At 34.0% G+C, this 22,379-nt stretch overlaps 7 protein-coding genes across 7 annotated transcripts; 3 read left to right on the plus strand and 4 right to left on the minus strand.

Moving 5' to 3' along the window:
• Positions 1–6,511: 6,511 nt before the first annotated feature.
• Positions 6,512–6,925, minus strand: LOC146931225 (auxin-induced protein X10A-like). Its single transcript, XM_085702710.1, has one exon. It carries the CDS (start codon positions 6,923–6,925, stop codon positions 6,665–6,667), a length of 261 nt encoding a protein of 86 aa, XP_085558836.1. The 3' UTR covers positions 6,512–6,664.
• Positions 6,926–7,538: 613 nt separating this feature from the next.
• LOC146931226 (auxin-induced protein 15A-like) lies at positions 7,539–8,052 on the plus strand. Its single transcript, XM_085702700.1, has one exon. It carries the CDS (start codon positions 7,634–7,636, stop codon positions 7,910–7,912), a length of 279 nt encoding a protein of 92 aa, XP_085558826.1. The 5' UTR covers positions 7,539–7,633; the 3' UTR covers positions 7,913–8,052.
• A 1,086-nt stretch (positions 8,053–9,138) lies between these two features.
• Positions 9,139–10,179, minus strand: LOC146931227 (auxin-induced protein 15A-like). The gene has a single exon (XM_085702709.1). The coding sequence runs from the start codon at positions 9,555–9,557 to the stop codon at positions 9,297–9,299; it is 261 nt and encodes an 86-aa protein (XP_085558835.1). The 5' UTR covers positions 9,558–10,179; the 3' UTR covers positions 9,139–9,296.
• A 19-nt stretch (positions 10,180–10,198) lies between these two features.
• LOC146931228 (auxin-induced protein 15A-like) lies at positions 10,199–10,724 on the plus strand. Its single transcript, XM_085702705.1, has one exon. It carries the CDS (start codon positions 10,331–10,333, stop codon positions 10,592–10,594), a length of 264 nt encoding a protein of 87 aa, XP_085558831.1. The 5' UTR covers positions 10,199–10,330; the 3' UTR covers positions 10,595–10,724.
• Positions 10,725–16,388: 5,664 nt separating this feature from the next.
• On the minus strand, positions 16,389–17,084 carry LOC146931229 (auxin-induced protein 15A-like). Its single transcript, XM_085702712.1, has one exon. The coding sequence runs from the start codon at positions 16,929–16,931 to the stop codon at positions 16,674–16,676; it is 258 nt and encodes an 85-aa protein (XP_085558838.1). The 5' UTR covers positions 16,932–17,084; the 3' UTR covers positions 16,389–16,673.
• A 416-nt stretch (positions 17,085–17,500) lies between these two features.
• Positions 17,501–18,106, plus strand: LOC146931230 (auxin-induced protein 6B-like). Its single transcript, XM_085702701.1, has one exon. The coding sequence runs from the start codon at positions 17,637–17,639 to the stop codon at positions 17,913–17,915; it is 279 nt and encodes a 92-aa protein (XP_085558827.1). The 5' UTR covers positions 17,501–17,636; the 3' UTR covers positions 17,916–18,106.
• Positions 18,107–19,059: 953 nt separating this feature from the next.
• LOC146931231 (auxin-induced protein X10A-like) lies at positions 19,060–19,921 on the minus strand. The gene has a single exon (XM_085702711.1). The coding sequence runs from the start codon at positions 19,481–19,483 to the stop codon at positions 19,226–19,228; it is 258 nt and encodes an 85-aa protein (XP_085558837.1). The 5' UTR covers positions 19,484–19,921; the 3' UTR covers positions 19,060–19,225.
• Positions 19,922–22,379: the final 2,458 nt, after the last annotated feature.

Below are 22,379 nucleotides of genomic sequence, written 5' to 3' on the forward strand. Positions count from 1 at the left end.
TTTAGATCAATCTCTCTTGTTTTCCCAACACATACAAGAATGGGTTTTCGTTTAGCTGGTATCTATTACTCAGTGATCATAATATCACTTAGTTTACAATTCCTTGCTGAGCAAGTTACAGCTGTTAGGGTTCTTATCATATATTGCATGCTTATGATAGGTTACCATGCACTTACAGTTTTGTATATATACCAGTTGTAATGATCAATTCATCAATAACAAATCATTTTACTCTCATTTCTCTTCTTTCCTAATATGGTATCATGCGCCTCTTCTCCATAGGAGAAAGGTTGTTACGATCCAATAACGGTTTTGTAACCGTTTTTCTCCGCTGCATTTTCTTCTCCGATCATCATTTTGATCGTTGATTCTTGTTCTTTCCGGTGTTGATTCTTGTTTTCCACCGTGATTTTTGCTTCTTGTGGTTGTTTCAACCTTGTTACGCCGTTGATTTTCACAGTTGCACCAATTTCTTGCTTATCTTCATCTTCTTCATTGAAGCTTCTTCATACTCTGTTTTTCTGCAACTTAAATTCTTCTCTGAATTTCCATGGCGCCTCGTAATTCATCTCCTGATACTGAATCTGTTTACTTAGTTCATCCTAGTGAGAATCCTAATTCTCTTTCTATTACTCCTAAGCTCACTGGTTCTAATTACATTGCATGGAGCCGCACTGTTGAGCGCTCCTTAGGAACGAAGAACAAATTAGGTTTCATCAATGGTTCAATTCCAATTCCTGATGAAGATGATTTGAACCGTTCAGCTTGGGAACGTTGTAATCATCTGGTTCAATCTTGGCTCATCAATTCGGTGTCAGAATCTATTGCACCAACTATTGTGTTTTGTGACACTGCTCTTGAGGTATGGCTTGATCTGAAAGAAAGATTTTCCAAAATTGATCGTATTCGTATTGCAAATTTGCGTTCATCAATTAACAACTTGAAGCAAGGTTCTAAGAGTGTTTTAGAGTATTTCACTGAAATGAAATCTCTTTGGGAAGAGTTATCTTCACACAGACCAATCCCTAACTGTGTTTGTGTTCATCCCTGTCGTTGTGTTGCTTCAAGAACTGCTAAGTATCATAGAAATGAAGATCAAATAATGCAGTTTTTAACTGGTTTGAATGATCAGTTTTCTGTGGTGAGAACTCAAGTTCTTCTTCTTGATCCTCTTCCTTCTTTGAACAAGGTTTACTCTTTGGTTGTTCAAGAAGAGAGTAATCATGCTTCTCTCACTTCATTAAGTGTTTCTGAAGATTCCTCTGTTCAAATTAATGCTTCTGAATCAAGGAAACCTCAAGGGCGTGGTAAAGGTTCCTATGGTAATAAACCAACTAGGTTTTGTACTTTCTGCAACCGTACAAATCATACTGTGGATTTTTGTTACATGAAGCATGGTTACCCCAATGTTAACAATAGATCCATGCCTCGTGCCAATGCAAATGCTGCTTGCCAAGAAGATGTGGAAACTGGTACTTCATCTTCTCCTAGTTCAGGTGCTTCTGCAAGTTCTTCATCTGCTGGTTTCTCTCAAGAGCAGCTTGCTCAGCTTGTATCCATGCTACAACAATCAAATTTAGTTGTTTCAGCATCTCCTCCTTCACAAGCTACTTCAAATCATATCACTTCCACCAGCATTGCAACACCTGATGCTTCTGCAGGTATATCTGCTTCTGTTTCTTCTTCCACAAGTAAACCTTCCTTTTGGCTCATTGACTCAGGTGCCAATGAGCATATTTGTTGTGATCTTTCATATTTCAGTTCATTTTATAGAATCAAACCTATGTATGTCTCTTTACCTAATGGTAATTTGGTATTAGCTTATCATGCTGGTACTGTCTCTTTCAATTCCAAGTTTACCTTGCATCATGTTCTTTATTCACCTCATTTTAGACTCAATCTCATTTCTGTAGCCAAAGTATGTGAATCATTGTCTTGTTTCTTTCAATTTTATCTTGACAAATGTATCATACAGGACACACAGTCTTTGAAGATGATTGGTTTGGCTAAACAAGTGGATGGCTTGTACAAGTTTTATCCTTCATGCAAGGCTTCAAATATTGAGTCACCTTCTGTTTCTAGTGCTTCTTGCAATGTTATTTTACCTTTCAGTTGTAATAAACATGATCATTTTGTACCCAATGATGCCTTATGGCACTTTAGACTTGGTCATTTGTCTAATCAAAGACTTTCCAAAATGTCTCTTTTGTATCCTGATATTACTTTCAATAATAAAGATACTTGTGACCTTTGTCACTTTGCCAAGCATAAGCATTTACCTTTTATCTCTAGTTCTTCATATGCTTCTACCAATTTTGAGCTTATACATATGGACATTTGGGGTCCTTTATCTGTCACTTCTGTGCATGGACATAGGTACTTTCTTACTATTTTAGATGACCATAGCAGATTTCTTTGGGTTATTCTTCTTAAAACCAAATCTGAAGTATCTAGTCATGTCCAGAACTTCATTCTCATGATTAAAAATCATTTTCATACAACCCCCAAGTTCATAAGATCTGATAATGGTCCTGAATTCAATTTACCTTCATTTTATGCAACTCATGGTATTATTCATCAAAAATCTTGTGTTGAAACCCCACAACAAAATGGTAGGGTTGAAAGAAAACATCAACATATTTTAAATGTTGGAAGAGCCTTATTGTATCAATCCAAACTTCCACCCTCTTTTTGGTCTTATGCTATTCATCATGCAGTTTTCCTTATTAATAGAGTTCCTACACCTATATTACAAAATCACTCACCTTATTTCATGCTTCATCATAAACTTCCTAACATTTCTTTGTTTAAAGTTTTTGGATGCCTTTGTTATGCTTCCACCTTACAATCTCATAGAACAAAGTTACAGCCTAGAGCTAGAAAATCCATTTTCTTGGGTTACAAGACAGGTTATAAAGGCTTCACATTATATGATCTCCATTCCAGAGAAATTTTTGTTTCTAGGCATGTGACTTTCCATGAAAATCATATCCCTTATCCTCATTCACCCTCTTCTACTTCACCTGATTGGGAGTATTTCTCTCATCATTCTCCTTCTCCTTCTGTTGATACTTCTCCTTCACAACCTCCCATTTTTGATGACATTGTTTCTCCACCTACTACTACTTCTTCTTCACAGCCATCTCCCATTGTTGAATCTGTCCCTTCCTCTTCAACTGTTGTTCCCTTTGTTCCCAGACATTCCACCAGAAATATTATTACTCCTTCTTATTTGCAAGATTATGTTTGCAATAACATTCATGCATCCACATATCCCATTTCACATTATGTTTCTCATCACATGTTATCTAACACTCATTCTTCTTTTGTTATGTCCCTTCACTCTCAATCTGAGCCCACATCATATGCTGAGGCAAGTAAATTTGATTGTTGGAAGAATGCTATGCAAGCTGAACTTCAAGCTCTTGAGAAAACTGGTACTTGGAAGCTTGTGGATTTACCTCCCAATGTCAAGCCTATTGGTTGCAGATGGATATATAAAATCAAGTTTCATGCTGATGGTTCAATTGAGAGATACAAAGCTAGGCTTGTGGCCAAAGGATACAATCAAATTGAAGGCTTGGATTACTTTGACACATATTCTCCAGTTGCCAAGCTTACAACTGTGAGATTGGTCATTGCTTTATCTTCAATTCATAACTGGCATATTCATCAGCTTGATGTTAATAATGCCTTTCTTCATGGTGAACTTCAAGAAGATGTATACATGATAGTTCCACCTGGCATTAAGACTGATAAACCAAACCAAGTTTGTAAATTGCAGAAGTCCTTGTATGGTTTGAAACAGGCCAGTAGGAAGTGGTATGAAAGATTAACTTCCACTCTCATGCAACATGATTACATTCAGGCAGCCTCTGATCATTCCTTGTTTGTGAAGAAAACATCATCCTCATTTACTATTCTTTTAGTTTATGTGGATGACATCATCCTTGCAGGCAATTCTCTTCAGGAATTCACTCGCATTAAATGTGTTTTGGATTCATTGTTTAAAATCAAGGATTTGGGCCAGTTAAAATACTTCTTAGGCATTGAAGTTGCACATTCCAAATCAGGGATTTCTCTCTGTCAGAGAAAATATTGCTTGGACTTACTTGATGATTCAGGTACTATAGGTTCCAAACCTGTATCCACTCCTTCAGATTCATCAGTTAAGCTTCATCATGATTCTGGTCCTCTCTATGATGACATTCCTGCATATAGGAGATTAGTAGGTAGACTGCTATATCTTAACACTACCAGGCCAGACATTACCTTCATCACCCAGCAACTGAGTCAATTTCTCTCTAAACCAACTCAAGTTCATCACCATGCAGCTCTCAGAGTTTTAAAATACCTCAAGGGTTGTCCAGGCAATGGTTTGTTCTTTCCCAGAAACACTTCTCTTGACCTCCAAGGATTTTCAGATGCAGATTGGGCTGGCTGTCTTGACACTAGAAAATCAATTTCTGGTCAGTGTTTCTTTTTAGGAAGCTCTCTCATTTCATGGAGGACAAAGAAGCAGATCACTGTATCCAGATCTTCTTCTGAGGCTGAATATAGAGCTCTTGCATCTGCTACTTGTGAGCTTCAGTGGATTCTGTATCTTCTCAGAGATTTGCATGTCTCTTGTACCAAGCTTCCTGTGCTTTATTGTGACAATCAGAGTGCCATTCACATTGCCTCTAACCCTGTGTTTCATGAGCGCACAAAACACTTAGAAATTGATTGCCATTTGATCAGAGAGAAGCTGCATTCTGGCATACTTAAGCTGCTACCAGTTTCTTCACAAGACCAAGTAGCTGATTTCTTTACAAAAGCTTTACTTCCAAAGACATTTCATGCCTTATTATCCAAGTTGGGCTTGATTAACATCTATCAACCTCCAACTTGTGGGGGGATATTACTCAGTGATCATAATATCACTTAGTTTACAATTCCTTGCTGAGCAAGTTACAGCTGTTAGGGTTCTTATCATATATTGCATGCTTATGATAGGTTACCATGCACTTACAGTTTTGTATATATACCAGTTGTAATGATCAATTCATCAATAACAAATCATTTTACTCTCATTTCTCTTCTTTCCTAATAGTATCCTCAGAAGGACATCATCTTCAAAAGGTGTGGACATTCCAAAGGGATATCTAGCAGTATATGTGGGAGAGGAAATGAAACGGTTTGTGATCCCAATATCATACCTCAACCAACCTTCTTTTCAAGACTTATTGAACCAAGCTGAGGAACAATTTGAATATGATCATCCAATGGGTGGTCTCACTATTCCTTGCAAAGAAGACATGTTCTTAGATATCACTTCTCGTTTGAGTAGGTGCTAACCCCTTTGGAAGAAGGATCTGACATAGATTATTTAACTTAATTTGTACAGAAGACACCTTTTTTTCTTGTCCATTTCAGTCTCCTTTGTAAGTGAAAGGCACGAGAAAAAGCATTTGAGGAAGATAGTTATGGATAAAGATTATAACTTTTTTGGGGCTTTAGGCCAATGTTTAATGAATATATGTTATAAACTTATTTGTAAAAATTATAATACAAAGTAACAGATTGTTTTTGCATATGCTCTTCAAAGTTATTATCCTATGCAGTGCCTTTTTGTACCTTATATTGAAAATTCATACTATATTACAGTGGATTAAATAATATTTTTTTGAAGATCTATATATATGGATCATTTACATTTATTAAGTTTAAAATTGAAAAATCCTACGCAATAAGAATTGCAAATAATTTGAGGCAAAGTAATAAAATTCAAAATTATTGAACAAGATATGTATATATTTATATAATTGTAGAAATCACCCAAGGATGGATCATGGAAGAAAAAATTCAATCTTTGGTAGCACGAGTCATGTTTCAGCGACGGCCTTGTTGAATGGCTCAGTTAATAGCACACATTAAATAGGGATGTTCTGCCATTTTTAAAATTAGGAAAAAGTAAAGTGCGAGACTGTAATTTAGGAGTGCTTGGATGACATGCTATGAGTACTTAGATAATGTGTCAAAATTTTCCTCCTGAGTAAATAGAGGATTCGGCTTCGAACTATGTGAGTGAAATAATGTTAAATTTTTTTGGAAGAGTTTTGTCATTTATGTTGTTTTATTAGACTTGACAGCTGTGATACTCGAATTATAAAAAAAATTAAAAATTAAAAAAAGCAGGAGGTTGTAAAATATTTGGCTAGTTCTATGTTATTATGATTGATAAATTAAGAAACTGTTATTATGTTTGAAGAAACCATGTTTTTGTCATCTAAATTCTAGTCCTGTAATTATGTGCTTCTCTGCAGATTATTTTTTTGCAATATATACTTAATTTATGATCGTTAAATCATGTAGTTACTTTTAACTTTCCATTTTTCTGCAACAGGGGGATTAATTTTATAATTGAAAAACTGAATTCCATTATATCCTCTAGAGATTCAAAACTGAAAACTTAGCAAATAGTAGATGCATTGACTTTCAGATTTATATTTAAGGCGAAATATAGAGAAACTTAGTAATAATGTTGATAAATTTCTCATTGAGATGAACATTTTTACAACAACAAAAGATTAATCTTCTGAAGGTGAGAAACTAAACTGCTACAAAAATGGGTCAATGGGTCAGATATCTACGTTAGTCCTATGATATCTTCAAAGAGCTAAATTCAATTCAAGTGAGAGGTGATATCTAAGAAAACTTCTTCTCTGCAAGGAATAGTGAGACCACCCATTGGATGATCATATTCGAATTGTTCCTCACTTTGGCTCAACAATTCTTGGAATGATGTTTGGTTCAAGTATGATATAGGAATCACAAACCGCTTCATTTTCTCTCCTACGTACACTGCTAGATAGCCCTTTGGCACATCCAAACCTTTTGAAGATGATGCCCTTGATCTGATGATACTTGGTAAACGAAAACCCATTGTTGTATGTATGTGTTGTAAAGAAGAGATTGGTTTAAAAAAGAAAGACTTGTTTGTAAATAGAAGGCTCAACTTACTGAATTTCAAATGCTTTTGGTTGTGAGTGATTTTGTGTTGTTCCTTAATGCTCGTATATATAGATGAATGAAAGGATATGTAACAAACAGTCAGAAACTTGTAGGAGAGCCACAAGATGGATGAGAGTCATGAAAACTATGGGAGGCAAGTCCATATGAAAGATCACATGGTGTTGTTTTGGAGGACTTAGACATAAGTCAGCATCAAATTAATTTCATGGTTGAAAATGCACCCCCTTGAAATAATGCAGATTAGTCTATCCGTTCGTTAGGTCGATACTAGCTGGACATCAGCACTTTGATAGTGAAGAAAACATGTCTGAAACATGTTTACACAATTATGAAGTGATAGTTAATGCATGAACAAATCTGAGGTCGCACTTGAAAGGGCGGGATACAATCTTTAGACAACACCACATGCAATATCATCTTATCCTTTAACTCTTTCAAACAATAATTTAGCTTCAAATTAGGTTTGCAAAGAATCTCAGTAACTATAAGTATACTTACAAATTGGCTTCAAACACAACACAAGTCATTGACATCCTCAAGTATTAGTTGGAGTCTTCTAAATTATTTTGAGATCTTTGCTTTCTTGAGTTTGTTCTTGACCCTCAAACAATCACCAAAAATGGGTTTCCGCTTAAATGTTATTCGGAGGGCATCATTCACGGCTACCCAAGCAGCTCTAAAATCAGCAGAAGTTCCAAAGGGCTATGTTGCCGTGTATGTTGGAGAGAATCAGAAGCGGTTTGTGGTCCCAATATCATACTTAAATCAACCATTGTTTCAAGAATTGCTACATCAAGCGGAAGAAGAATTTGGATATGATCATCCCATGGGTGGCCTCACCATTCCTTGCACTGAAGATGTCTTCCAACATATAACTTCTCGCTTGAATGAGCTATGAATCTGACACTGTAGCATACTGACAGATTAGTAGAGAAATTTTGTACCGTAGGAATTTTTTAACTTGTAAAGATTATACCTTTTCATTGGAAACAGAGAAAAATAGTTATCTGAATTAAAATAAAAACAACTTTCATATTTCGTTCTTGTGTAGTGACAGTAAGATCAGTTACTTTATCAATTACAATTTCCGCAATTTGAACATCGAAAAAAATAGCCATCTGCTTGCCTAAGGAAAAAAGTAGACATATATATCCTCACAAATTTCACAGTAAAAATAATATGAACAGTCAGTGCAGAGCTAAAGTTGTTTTTCAGAATCAAAGAAAAGTACCAAACATAAGTTTATTAGGGGACAGAATTTAAATAATTTTTAAGTTGTATCCACAGAATCAAATTTTTATTCTTCCTTTGTATACTGTTGAGAACCATCTCAGGGAGATTAAGGATGGCACACGATTCCACCACGAAAATCTCAATTTCTAAAGACACTCTAAATTTTCTGCTTATGAAGATCGACTCTGTTTCCTTAAAAATTAAAAGTAAAAAACCAGTTACAAGTTATAGTTATTTCCTTAAGCTTGTTGAAATAAGATAATCTGTTACTTTTATTACTCTAACTGAACATTTCTCAACTTCAATTACTTCATTAATGTCTAGTGGCCTCCACTCTGAATCAACTAGCCACTCCACCGTGGAAATCTCAATTTCCAAACACACTCTTAAACTTTCTTCTTATGCAGATCGACTCTTTCTTTAAAAATTAAAAATAAAAAACCAGGCACAAAATCAGTTTTGCTAATTCTAGGCAGATATGCAAAATTCCTGAACTTAACCTTAGTCATCCGAAGACTAAAATTTTCCCATTTAGAGGAAATTTTAGAGGACTTCAATTAGCTAACAGGTAAAGGACCTTCCATTAAATTAGCATGACAGAATAAGGAAAAATAATATGATTAAAAGAACAAGTGTTTGCTATTAATGCGACTTCGATAATGCCTTTGAAGCGTTATTTGGAGCAACATGCAGATAAGATGATCCAGACGATTATAACTTTTTTAGGCATTAATAGAGTGAAATTAAAATGTTGTTAGAGTGCACTTGTAGAGAAATGTTAACATGGACAATTTCTTTTCGAGAGAGAAACAATCTTTTCATTTAATGATCATCTAAAGATTATATACTGAACATTTATCGTATTGGAGCTTTTGATTGTCAAAAAGACTGTTGAGGGGAAAATTTAAGAAGATATATTCATAAATTCCTCATATATTCAGAAAGACTGTTGATAACAACCAAAGAGAATATTTCCATGGTAAGATCAACTGTTACAAAATTTGGTCAACTATCTATGTCAATCTAATCTGAGTTATCTTCATAAGATGTTAGCACCTACTCAAGCGAGAAGTGATATCTACGAAAAGATCTTCTCCACAAGGAATAGTAAGACCACCCATTGGATGTTCATATCCAAATTCTTCCACACCTTGGCTCAGCAAGTCTTGGAATGAAGTTTGATTCAAATATGACATTGGAATCACAAACCGCTTCATTTTCTCTCCTACATACACTGCAAGGTATCCCTTTGGCACATCCAAGCCTTTTGAAGATGACGCCCTTCTGATACCAGGTAAATGAAAACCCATTCCTGTATGTCTTGAAATAAAATTACTGCTATAGAAAATACTAGTAAACAAGACTCAAGGTTCTGAATTTCAAAGGGCTAAGAATGTGAGTGATTTGTGTTGGTTCGAAATGTTTTGCAATAATGAATATATATAAATCAAAGGATACATAACAAGTCGTCGAAAATTGTAATAATCAATGAAGGAGGGCCATAAGATATGAGTCATGCCCAGACAAGGGCATGGAGTTGTCTTAGATACTTCAAGTGTTGTAGTAGATAGATAATGCATAATTCTTTAACAGAAGTGGCGTATAATTGATAGACTTGTCAGTAAAACCACAAACATGTAGAATGATTTATGTTGATCTATTGTTATCGTTGGCCTCATAGTCACTTACCAGCTGTACATCAGCATTATCATAATGAAGAAAACATGTCTGAAGCATGTTTACAAAATTATGAAGTATAGCAATTAAATCATCAACAAATATGAGGTAGTACTTGAGCACATCTCATTTGGTAGCAAGTGGTAGCTTTGTATTGGACATTGTTCAAGAAGGTAGGGTACACTCTAAGACAACACCACATGCTACCTTATCTCTATGCTCTCTATCCTTCCACCCTTCAATAATAGTTTCACTTGGAACTGGGTTTTGAGATAACTTCAAACTCTATAAATACACTTCCTCTCTCCTTCACAAACTGCACAACTCATTGCATCATCAAATACTTAGTTACATCCTTCTTACTTGTGATATTTTTTCTCTGTTCTTCACTTGAACAATAAGAAAAATGGGTTTCCGTTTACATACTATTCTAAAGGGTTCAGTAAAATCAAAATCTATAGAAGTGAGAAAGGGCTATGTTGCAGTGTATGTTGGAGAGAAACAGAAGCGGTTTGTAGTTCCTGTGTCATACTTGAACCAACCTTCATTTCAAGACTTGTTGAGTCAGGCTGAGGAAGAGTTTGGATATGATCATCCAATGGGTGGCCTCACCATTCCATGCTCCGAAGATGTCTTCCAAAATATAACTTCTTGCTTGAATGGGATATGAATCTTACATTCTATCATACTGATATACGCTAGATTAGTTGAGACATTTTTCAAATAGGCATTTATTTGATTTGTGAAGTTGTAAATATATGACACTTTTCATGAGAAATGGAGAAATATTACCATCTGAATATCACATTAAAAAATATACTGTCCTCTTTTTTCTTATTTAATGACAGTGAGCTCAGTTATAACTTCACTTGTTATAGTTAGTTCTTTAGTATAAGCCTGCTTATGAAGAATAACTATGCTTATTTAAAAATTAATGCCTATCACAAGCTATAGTTTATTCTTTTATGTTAAGTCTGTTCAAATGATATGATCCATTACTTTTATTTCTCCAATACTAGAAAAATTAATGTTATTGTTAGAATCCAGATTAACTAAACCGGTTTTGCTAATTCCAGGTAGCTTACTAAAATTCTTGAACTACAATAACTTGATGATTTAGCTAAATAAACATGGCTTCGCCTGTCCTTGGAAATTGGCTTTGCGCCTATTTATTCTATAATAAGAGCTAGCTAGTTTGATGAATTTTTTTACAAATACTCAAAAACGAAAAGTTGAACATGGTTATTTTAACTAATCGTATCACCTAAATAGAAATTAACACCTAGACTTCAATTTTTCCCGAGGCTCTGTCAGACAGTTTGTTGGTAAGCACCTTTAAACTTTTAAAAAATTTCAAATCCTTTCAGTAATTAGAAGTAGATTCAAACTGACTTGCTGGTAGAACTTATCAAAGTCTTTCACTACTAGTTTTTCCCACACATTCCAAAACAGAAAAATCGCAAATATTTATCTGCAGTTACTCTACCTTCTAATGTTTGGCGTTGTCAAAATTCACTGTAGCGTGGTAGTGTCAAGTTAGTATAAAGAATCACTAATAGATCTATACAATAGATAGCATTGAAACTCAATGCTTTCACCTGAGTTGAACCACTCTTAGCACAAATCATAACATGGTCATCAGAGCCAGGATGAAGTTTCTACCACTTAAACTACCTAATGAATTCATGAATCTATCAGACGGGGTTTCATTGGAGAATCCAAAGAAACCACCTTCTTGTATTAAACATTGACGTTTGTGTCAACTTGATATTAAAAGTATCTTCTTGTATGAAGATTTAGAAGAGGAGATTTATATGGAGTAACCATCTGGCTTTATTGTTGAGGGGGAGTTTGGCCTTGTTTGTAAGTTACAAGATTCATTGTACGGTCTAAAGCAACCAGCTCGAGCTTTGTTTGGAAAATTCAACAATGTTATTCAACAATTTGGCAAGATTTGTTGTGAAGCTGATCATTTTGTATTCTTTAGACATTCATCTTCGAACAAATTCGTTTTTCTTATGTTGTATGTAGATGATATTGTTGTTACCAGTAATGAACAAGAAAACATTAAAGACATAAAATATCGTTTATTCAGCCACTTTGAAACCAAATATTGTTATTTCTTACAGAAAATATGTCCTTGATATCTTGGAAGAAACAGGGATCGGTTGTAAACCAGTTGATACACATATGGAAATGTGATGCTTTTACGAAATCAGGGAGAGTCATATCCATAGCCCAGACATATTTCGGAAGTTAGGTGGGAAATTGAATTATCTCACTATATGAGATTGAGACCATATATTTCGTTTGATGTTAGTGTTGTGAGTCTGTTTATAAATTCACCTTGTGATACACAATGTAATGCCATGGTTTTATAGAGGGACACCTGGGAACATATTTGTTTATTCAGGCGAAGGTCATACCAATATTGTTGGACATTCAGATGTAGATTGAGCAGGTGATATGAATGATAAAATCTCTACTTCTGGTTATTGTGTTCTGATTGGAGGAAATTTAATTTCATGTAAGATTTAAACAATTATTGTAACTTGTAAGGTCAAGTACGGATGCAGTGTATCATGTTATAACCCACACTACTTGTGAACTTTTATGGTCGAAGCACCGGTTACAAGAGTTAAAATTTTATGAACTAGACCTTATGAAACTTATGTGTGATAATCACTCGGTTTTGTATCTTCATCAAATCCAATTTTTAATGAGAAGACTAAATGCATAGAAGTTGATTGACATTTCACAAGAGAGAAAATCTTTTCTGGCATCATTAAAACATCTTTAGTGAACTCCAATAAGTAACTGTCCGATATTGTCGGTGACATCCATGTACAGGCTCAACTTGGCCAATGAGTAAATTCAAATAAACCATTGATATTTACAAAGCAACAACAGGATGAGGGACACTAAAGACAAAAATGACCACAAATAAATCAATATAATTAGACTGTGTTTTTCTCTGAATATTTTTTTCCCCGCAATATACACTTCATTTATGATCACTAAATCAATAAAATTACTTTTAACATTCTATTTATTTTTTGCAACAGGGGAAGTCGATTTTATGTTTGAAGTAAATGAAATTTTCCTTTTATGATCACATAGAGATTCTAAAATGAACATTTAGCGATCAATTTTCATGTTGATATATAAGGAGAAGAATTAGAGAAATATGAGAATAGTGTTCATAAATTTCTCATTCAGATGAACATTTTACATCCAAGTAACAACAAAAGTAAACATCTTTTGAAGGTAAGATGTTGGTGATTTCCAAAATAATGTAATCACTTTAGAACCAAAAGTTGTAACTCTTCATGGGAATCATTCATATACATTGGAACATTATTATTGATTGATAGATAATGAATCATGACATTGATTCAAGTGTATATGGTTATAACATTTGGCAAAAGGGTGCTTAATGAACCATAACATTGATTCAAGTGTATATGATCATAACCTTTGGCAAAGGGGTGCTTAATGAATCATAGCATTGATTCAAGTCAAAGGGGTGTCTTCTCTCATGTGAAGAGTCATATAATGCACTATAAATGCTTGTCATTTGGGTATTAGTTGGATACACAAAAAACACAAAAAAAGAACAACAACATAATTCTCCATCATTCTCTTACTCTAAATCATCCATCAATTCTCTAATGCATGAGTGAATTGCTGGAACCATAAATCTGTAAAATACTGTTAGGAGATACGCTTGGTGTGGTTGTGCAATACACGTCAAGGAACTCATAGTATCCTGAAGGGGATTCGCCGGTCATTCCTTATTGCATCCAATTACAGTTATTGGTGGGGGCGAATCGAACCTAACGGTTAGTATGGCAACCCCATACGCTTTGAGTTTACATGCATAACTATTAAACTTTTCAGGTTTCAAGTGCAGCAGCCTCTTCTCAACAATCAAGATATACAACAATCTTCGGAATTTATGTGCACACTTCATCGTATTCATCTTCGTCATCTTCTTGGTCAAGTTATTGCAGCAGACCCCCAACACAAGTTACAACAATCTTTAGGTTCGATTCATGATTTACTTGTGATTAATGGCTGCAATTTTGGGAGAGATGAAAGCTTATATTTTCATCCATGACTACGGTGAACGGTAAACAAATTCCTTTTATGAACATATGTTGTGGAAATTTATGGATAAATATTTCATATGTGATGTGTTTATGTTAAATTTACATGTGGTTGTCGATAATATATGCATGATAAATTTTGATATGTATAAAATTTATCGTTTGAAATCTTTTTGATGTTAATTTGAACATGAAATAATGTGCATATAAGTGATTACCTATTATGAAATATTTAGTGTTCTAAATGCATGTGTATAGTATCTAAGTAAATATGAATATGTTAGATTTAACATGTGGTGACATATATATACATGATTTAGAAATTGTTCAAGTGTATGAATTTTGATGAGTATAGTAATATGTTAAGAATGTTTAAACACTATTTTATTTATGAAAGTAGTGTAGATAAATTGTCAAAATATCAAGTGGTTGCTTTAATGATATTATTTACTTTGTGTAAGAGATTATTATCATTAGTATTGTGTTGATATTATATGTACATGATAATATGAAAAGTAATGGTTAATTTCTTGTTTATCATGATGTTAAAATAATTTGGGTATGTTTTGAATTATTGTAAGTTGATATATGTTCATGGAAGAAAGTCATAGAAAATATTAATGATTTTGGTTCATTGTTTATTCTTCTATGTCATTGTTTATTGAAATTTAGTATTGAACATATTTAAACATAAACTTGAATTTAACACAATGAATTTATGATATATGTATTAGTTATATGATAACTAAAATCAAAATGTTTGTGTTATATTTAATTTTATGTGGAGTATATAACTTGCATGTTTAATCCCATCTTACGAAGTTTGGTTACGACATTCTTTTATGATCAAGTTTTATTTTGCTATGTATGTTTAATGCATTCAATGTATGATATATCTTGACTAGATATAAACGAAAAGTTGAAATTCAAATTGAAATGCATGTTAAATATTGTTATAGCAAAGGTGTAATGACATAAAAGTTTGTGCATTATTACAATATACTCAATTGACAAAAGTGTGTCATGGTTTGATGATAGTTGGTGAATACTATCAAGAGTATATAAGTTGATCCATAGACATAGCTATGAGAATACAAAATCTATGTGAAGAATTGAATATTCAAAGTTTATAAAAGTTAAAAGAAAATCTTGCAATTATTTGACGAAATGATTGACAAGGAATGATGTCTTTGGAAATGATGTTGAATACATTGAAGACATTATTAGGGATGTGGTACAAACCCAAATCTAATTGATTACCAATGGTGGAAACTCAACCCACACTTGAGTAGTATCAAGTCTTGGGTTCAATGGTGAAAGTACACTATTAGAGTGATTGAAGTACTTGACGATAGATAACATCCCAAGGGGTAAAAGTACTTGGACCATAAGAAGAAAAAAGGTAGGATGAGGTTTTCCTCTTAATGGACATATAGCATATATTTGCTGGAATGCATACTTATGGGGCATTCCCGATATAGTCTACCTATGTGAGAATGAAGTTTGGCCGCTTCACGGAGTTCAAGGGTTTGACTCTTAAATTCTCATGAAAAGGGATATATGACACAAGGCCTTTTTAATGTGTCATTTTACAAGTCTCTTTATCAATGGTACCGAGATTCTATGTGTAAGTTATGCACACTTGTACTAATGAATAGTTGGTTCAAAGCTTGCCTACCATACTATTTGGGAATGAGCGAAAACTTAACTTACTAAGTAATGGTTCAAATCGCGAGATACCATTATCTGAAGGCATGGAATTTCCGGATTTATGTGATTTAGTATTTTGAAAATGGTGGGGGATTGTTGGTGATTTCCAAAATAATGTAATCACTTTAGAACCAAAAGTTGTAACTCTTCATGGGAATCATTCATATACATTGGAACATTATTATTGATTGATAGATAATGAATCATGACATTGATTCAAGTGTATATGGTTATAACATTTGGCAAAAGGGTGCTTAATGAACCATAACATTGATTCAAGTGTATATGATCATAACCTTTGGCAAAGGGGTGCTTAATGAATCATAGCATTGATTCAAGTCAAAGGGGTGCCTTCTCTCATGTGAAGAGTCATATAATGCACTATAAATGCTTGTCATTTGGGCATTAGTTGGATACACAAAAAACACAAAAAAAGAACAACAACATAATTCTCCATCATTCTCTTACTCTAAATCATCCATCAATTCTCTAATGCATGAGTGAATTGCTGGAACCATAAATCTGTAAAATACTGTTAGGAGATACGCTTGGTGTGGTTGTGCAATACACGTCAAGGAACTCATAGTATCCTGAAGGGGATTCGCCGGTCATTCCTTATTGCATCCAATTACAGTTATTGGTGGGGGCGAATCGAACCTAAAGGTTAGTATGGCAACCCCATACGCTTTGAGTTTACATGCATAACTATTAAACTTTTCAGGTTTCAAGTGCAGCAGCCTCTTCTCAACAATCAAGATATACAACAATCTTCGGAATTTATGTGCACACTTCATCGTATTCATCTTCGTCATCTTCTTGGTCAAGTTATTGCAGCAGACCCCCAACACAAGTTACAACATAAGAAACTAAAGTTCTACAAAAATTGGTCAAATATCTATGTTAGTCTTTTGATATCTTCAGAGAGCTGATTCAATTCAAGCGAGAAGTGATATCTAAGAAAACGTCTTCTCTGCAAGGAATGGTAAGACCACCCATTGGATGCTCGAATTCAAATTGTTCCTCAGCTTGGCTCAACAATTCTTGGAATGAAGTTTGGTTCAAATATGATATAGGAATCACAAACCGCTTCATTTTCTCTCCTACGTACACTGCTAGATATCCCTTTGGAACGTCCACAGCTTTTGAAGATGATGCCCTTCTGATGATACTAGGAAAACGGAAACCCATTGTTGTAAGAGTGGATTGGTTTAAAAAAGAAAGAGTTGTATATAGAAGACTCAAATTTCTGAATTTCAAATGCCTTGGGATGTGAATGGTTTTTTGTTGGTTCTAGTTGCTTTTCCAGCCTTGAATATATATAGATGAAAGGATATGTAACAAACAGTCGGCAACTACAATGATCAATGAAGGAGAGCCATGAGAATTTAGTCATGGCCAGACAAGAGAATATGAAAGATCACATGGTGTTGTCTCTAATGAATGGATATACTTCAAATGGTGTAGTAGATAGACTTGAAAGTACAACCACAGACATGTAGAATGGTTTCTGTTGATCTATTGTTATCCATGGCCTGATAGTCTACTTACCAGCTGGACATCAGTATTATTATAATGAAGAAAACATGTCTTCAGCATGTTTACAAAATTATGAAGGACACCAATTAAATCATCAACAAATATGAGGCTGCACTTGAGTACACTCTAAGACAGCACCACATGCTACCTTATCCCTATGCTCTCTATCCATCAAACCCTCCAATAGTAGTTTCTCTTGAAATTTAGTTTTTAGAGAACTTCAAAATCTATAAATACATTTCCTCTCTCCTTCATAAACAGCACAAATCATTGGCATCATCAAATATTTAGTTACAACTTACATCCTTCTTACATTTGAGATTTTTTATTTGTTCTTCTCTCAAACAATAACAAAAAATGGGTTTCCGTTTAAACTCTATTCTAAGAGGATCGGTAACAGCTAGACAAGCAACATCAAAATCAGTAGAAGTGAGAAAGGGCTATGTTGCCGTGTATGTTGGAGAGAAACTGGCGCGGTTTGTAGTCCCTGTATCATACTTGAACAAACCTTCATTTCAAGACTTGTTGAGTCAAGCCGAGGAAGAGTTTGGATATGATCATCCCATTGGTGGCCTCACCATTCCTTGTACGGAAGATGTCTTCCAACATATAATTTCTTCCTTGAATGGACTATGAATCTTACACTGTAGGATACTCACATAGACTAGATTATTTGAGACAATTTTCATTATAGGCATCTTTTTTAATTGTAAATATTACCCTTTTCATGGGAAATGGAGAAAATTTACTATCTGGATAACAAATCCAAAAAATTACTGTCCTCTTTTTTCTTGTTTAATGACACATTGAGCTCATTTACTTTTTCAGTTACAAATTTCACTAGCTATAGTTGGTTCTTTAAATTTAAGCCTGCTTATGAAGAATAAATAACTTTGCTGATTTAAAAGATAAAGCCTACTACAATAGTTAGTTCTTTAAGTCTGTTGAAATAAGATATTCTGTTTCTTTTACTTCTGTAAAATCCAGCTAAATCTTCCTATGCAACAAAACCTGTTTTGCTAATTCCATGTAAGTAATTAAAATTCTTAAACAAAATCAATAACTATTGATAATTTAGCCAAATTAATTAGGTTCGGCCTATGTCTTCAGAAACTGCCTTTGCTTCCATTGGTTAGTTTGGTTAAATATTTCACATTTATTCAGAAGGGCTCTTTCAACTCCTATAGTTTGAAGTTGATTCAAATTTCAAACTGCCCTGCTGTATCTTATGGCTCTTTAGTCTTTAACTATTTAATTTTCTCAAAACATAAAATCACGAATTCACTTCTAATGTTTGGCATGGAGTTCTGGTAATTTTCTCCTTCAAAATAATTTGAAAAACTAGATGTTATGAAACATGGCATCCATGGAAGGAATGGGAGAAAACTCAAATAATCTTTGTATTGATGATAAAATGAATATTACAAATGAGTGAATTATTCCACTATAGTACTAATACTACTTGTAACTAAACTATATCTCTAATACTAGATAATTGGCAACTGTCTGAAATTGTAGGTGACAAGTAAATGGAGATAAACCATTGTTTTTTTACAAAACAACAACAGGATCTATGACTAAAAACACAAAGAAAACTACAAATAAATCAATATAGTTAGATTCAGTGTTTTTCTTGAAGTTGTTTTAAGTTTCTATTTTTTTTGCAACAGGGGGGGATTCGATTTTATATTTGAAGTGAATGAATTTTTCATTTTATCAGAGAGATTATAAACTGAAAATTTAGCAATCTATTTTCATATTTATAAATAAGGGGAAGGAATAGAGAAATAATGTAACAGTGTTTAAAAATTTCTCATTCAGATGAATGTTTTACATCCAAGTATGATAACAACAAAAGAGAAAATCTTTTGAAGGTAAAAAACTAATTTGCTACAAAAATTGGTCAAATATCTATGTCAATCTTCTACTATCTTCAGAGAGCTACTTCAATTTAAGCTAGAAGTGATGTCTAAGAAAACTTCTTCTCTGCAAGGAATAGTGAGACCACCCATTGGATGATCATACTCAAATTGTTCCTCACTTTGGCTCAGCAATTCTTGGAATGATTTTTGCTTTAAATATGATATAGGGATCACAAATCTCTTCATTTTCTCTCCTACGTACACTGCTAGATATCCCTTTGGAACGCCCATAGATTTTGAAGATGATGACCTTTTGATGATACTAGGTAAACGAAAACCCATTGTTGTTGTAAGTGTTGAAAAGAAGAGATTAGACTTGTATATAGAAAAGACTCAAGTTTTTGAACTTCAAATGAGAGTTGGAATGTGAATGATTTGTGTTGGTGCTAAAGGCTTGAAGCCATGAATATATATAGATGAAAGGATACTTAACAAACCGTCGGCAACTATAATGATCGGTGAAGGAGATCCATAGGATTAGAGTCATGTTCAGACAAGAGCATATGAAAAATCACATGGTGTTGTCTTTAGAATTTAGAGGACTTTCTCAATGATCAACATCAAATGTAGTGGTAGATAGATAATGCAAAGTCCCACCTTCTTGAGCAGAGGCCAGCATATAATTAATCAACTTGAAGTATAACCACAAACATGTAGAATGGTTTATGTTGATCTATTGTTATATATTGCCCTGTATAGTTTAGTATCTGGACATCAAGACTATCATAATAAAAAAAAACATGTCTAAGCATGTTTTCACAGTTATGAAGTAGTAGTTAATGCATGAACAGATATGAGGCTGCTCTTCACTTGAGAAAGTCTCAATTGGTTCCAAGTGGATGCTTTGTATTGGCCATTGTTTGATAAGGTGGGGTACAATATTAAGACAACACCACATGCTATATTATCTTATGCTCTCTAACCTTTAACTCTTTTGTTAAGAGTCCCACATCGGTTAGGCGTTGCCTTACAATTTGTTTATAAGTGGGGGCAATCCTCACCTCACAAGCCGGTTTTGTGGGGTTGTGTTAGGTCCAACTACGATTTCTAATATCTTTCAAATAATAATTTAGCTTGGATAATTTAGCTTGGAATCGAAATTAGCTTGGAATAATTTCTTGGAATCATTTCTTGGAATCGAAATTAGCTTGGAATCGAAATTTCAGAAATAATTTAGCTTGGATAATTTAGCTTGGAATCGAAATTAGCTTGGAATAATTTCTTGGAATCATTTCTTGGAATCGAAATTAGCTTGGAATCGAAATTTCAGAGAAGATGAAATTAGCTTGGAATCGACAGAGAAGATGAAATTAGCTTGGAATCGAAATTTCATAGAAGATCAATGACTAATATTATAATAATTTAGCTTGGAATCGAAATTAGCTTGGAATCGAAATTTCAGAGAAGATCAATGACTATAAATATTATAAATATATTTGCTATTGCCTTCAAAAGCAACACAAGTCATTGGTTTCATCAAGTGTTAGCTACTTCCTTCTAAATATTTTTATGCCTTCAAAAGCAACACAAGTCATTGGTTTCATCAAGTGTTAGCTACATCCTTCTAAATATTTTTATATCTTTGCTTTGTTTTTCTTCTCCCAAATACGCACATAAAATGGGTTTCCGATAACCTGTTCTTCTAAGTGTTAGTTACATGGCATCCCACACCAGTCTAGTTGTCCGCACACACCACAACAAAATGGTGTCGCTAAGTGAAAATATCGTCATCTAAACGTGCCTTATTGAACAATTCTCATGCACTTTGAAAACATTGAGGTGATGATGTTCTCGCAACATCTTATTTGATCATGTGTATGCCATCCTTGGTATTGGATAATGAGATTCCACATTCTCTCTTGTTTTCTAAGCCCCCCTGTATTTTGTACTTTTTCGAGTGTTTGGATCCACTTATCTTGTTCATGTTCTATCTCCTGGCTGTGAGAAATTGTTTATAGGAGCTATCAAGTGTGTGTTTCAGGGGTACTCCAGAGTTCAAAAGGGCGATCAGTGTTGTTGTCCATTTACACTTCATTTTTATGTTTCGACAGATGTTACTTTCTTTGATGATACACCTTTCTTTGTGACACCAGGTACATCAGATTCTAAAACATACGTTAGTAATCATGTGGTGCATATTCCTCTATTTGAAAGATCTATCTCTACTCACGACCTCCATAGTCACATAGTCGTCCCGAGTTTAAGTGTTATTGTACTACTGATCAACGTCAATGTTCTGATGCTCAAGAGACAGTCCCTACCTCTTCTGGTGATTCAGATTTTGTTCATATTACTTCTAACCGTCATTATATATATAAATTTTTGAGTTATCATCGCTTGCCTCCATCTATCCCACTATGTTTTTGTCTCTATTATATCCGCTATCTCTATTCATAAGTTCATCCAGAAAGCAATATCACATCCAGGATGGCGACAAGCAGTAATTGTTGAAATGAATGCATTGGAGTCTGTGTACATGGAAGTTCGTTCCATTACCTCCTAGAAAATCTATTTTTAGTTGTCAGTGGGTCTTTGCTATTAAAGTATGTTATCATGAACAAATGGAATGGATCATACAAAAGGTCAATTGGTAGCAAAAGTATACCCTCAAATTTATGGTTTGGACTATATTGATACCTTGCAAAAATGTTTTATGCTCATCTTTCTTGTTAGTGGCTGCTATCAAACATTTACCTTTGTATCAACTTGATATTAAAAATATCTTATTTCATGAAGTCTTAGAAGAGGCGATGTATATGCAGTAGCCATCTGGCTTTATTGCCCAGGGTGATTCTGGTCTTGTTTACAAGTTAGAAAAATCATTGTACGGTCTAAAGCAATCGGCTTGAGCTTAATTTTGAAAATTCAGCAAGCTTATTCAATAATTTGGCATGATTCATTGTGAAGCTGATCGTTCTGTATTATTTAGACAGTCATCTTCAAACAAAGTCATTTATCTAGTGGTATATGTGGGTGATATTTTTATTACCGATAATGATTAAGAAGACATTAAAAATATAAAACATCATTTATTCAACCACTTTCAAACCAATTATTTAAGCCAATTGCGTTATTTTTTTGGGAATGAAGTAGCACAAACATATGAAGCTACTGCTATTTCTTAGAGAAAATATGTTCTTGATATCTTGGAAGAAACATGGATGCTCGATTGTAAACC

This window comes from Medicago sativa, chromosome 4, assembly GCF_051527215.1.
Source record: "Medicago sativa cultivar Bolivia chromosome 4, Bolivia_mono, whole genome shotgun sequence".
NCBI lineage: Eukaryota > Viridiplantae > Streptophyta > Magnoliopsida > Fabales > Fabaceae > Medicago > Medicago sativa.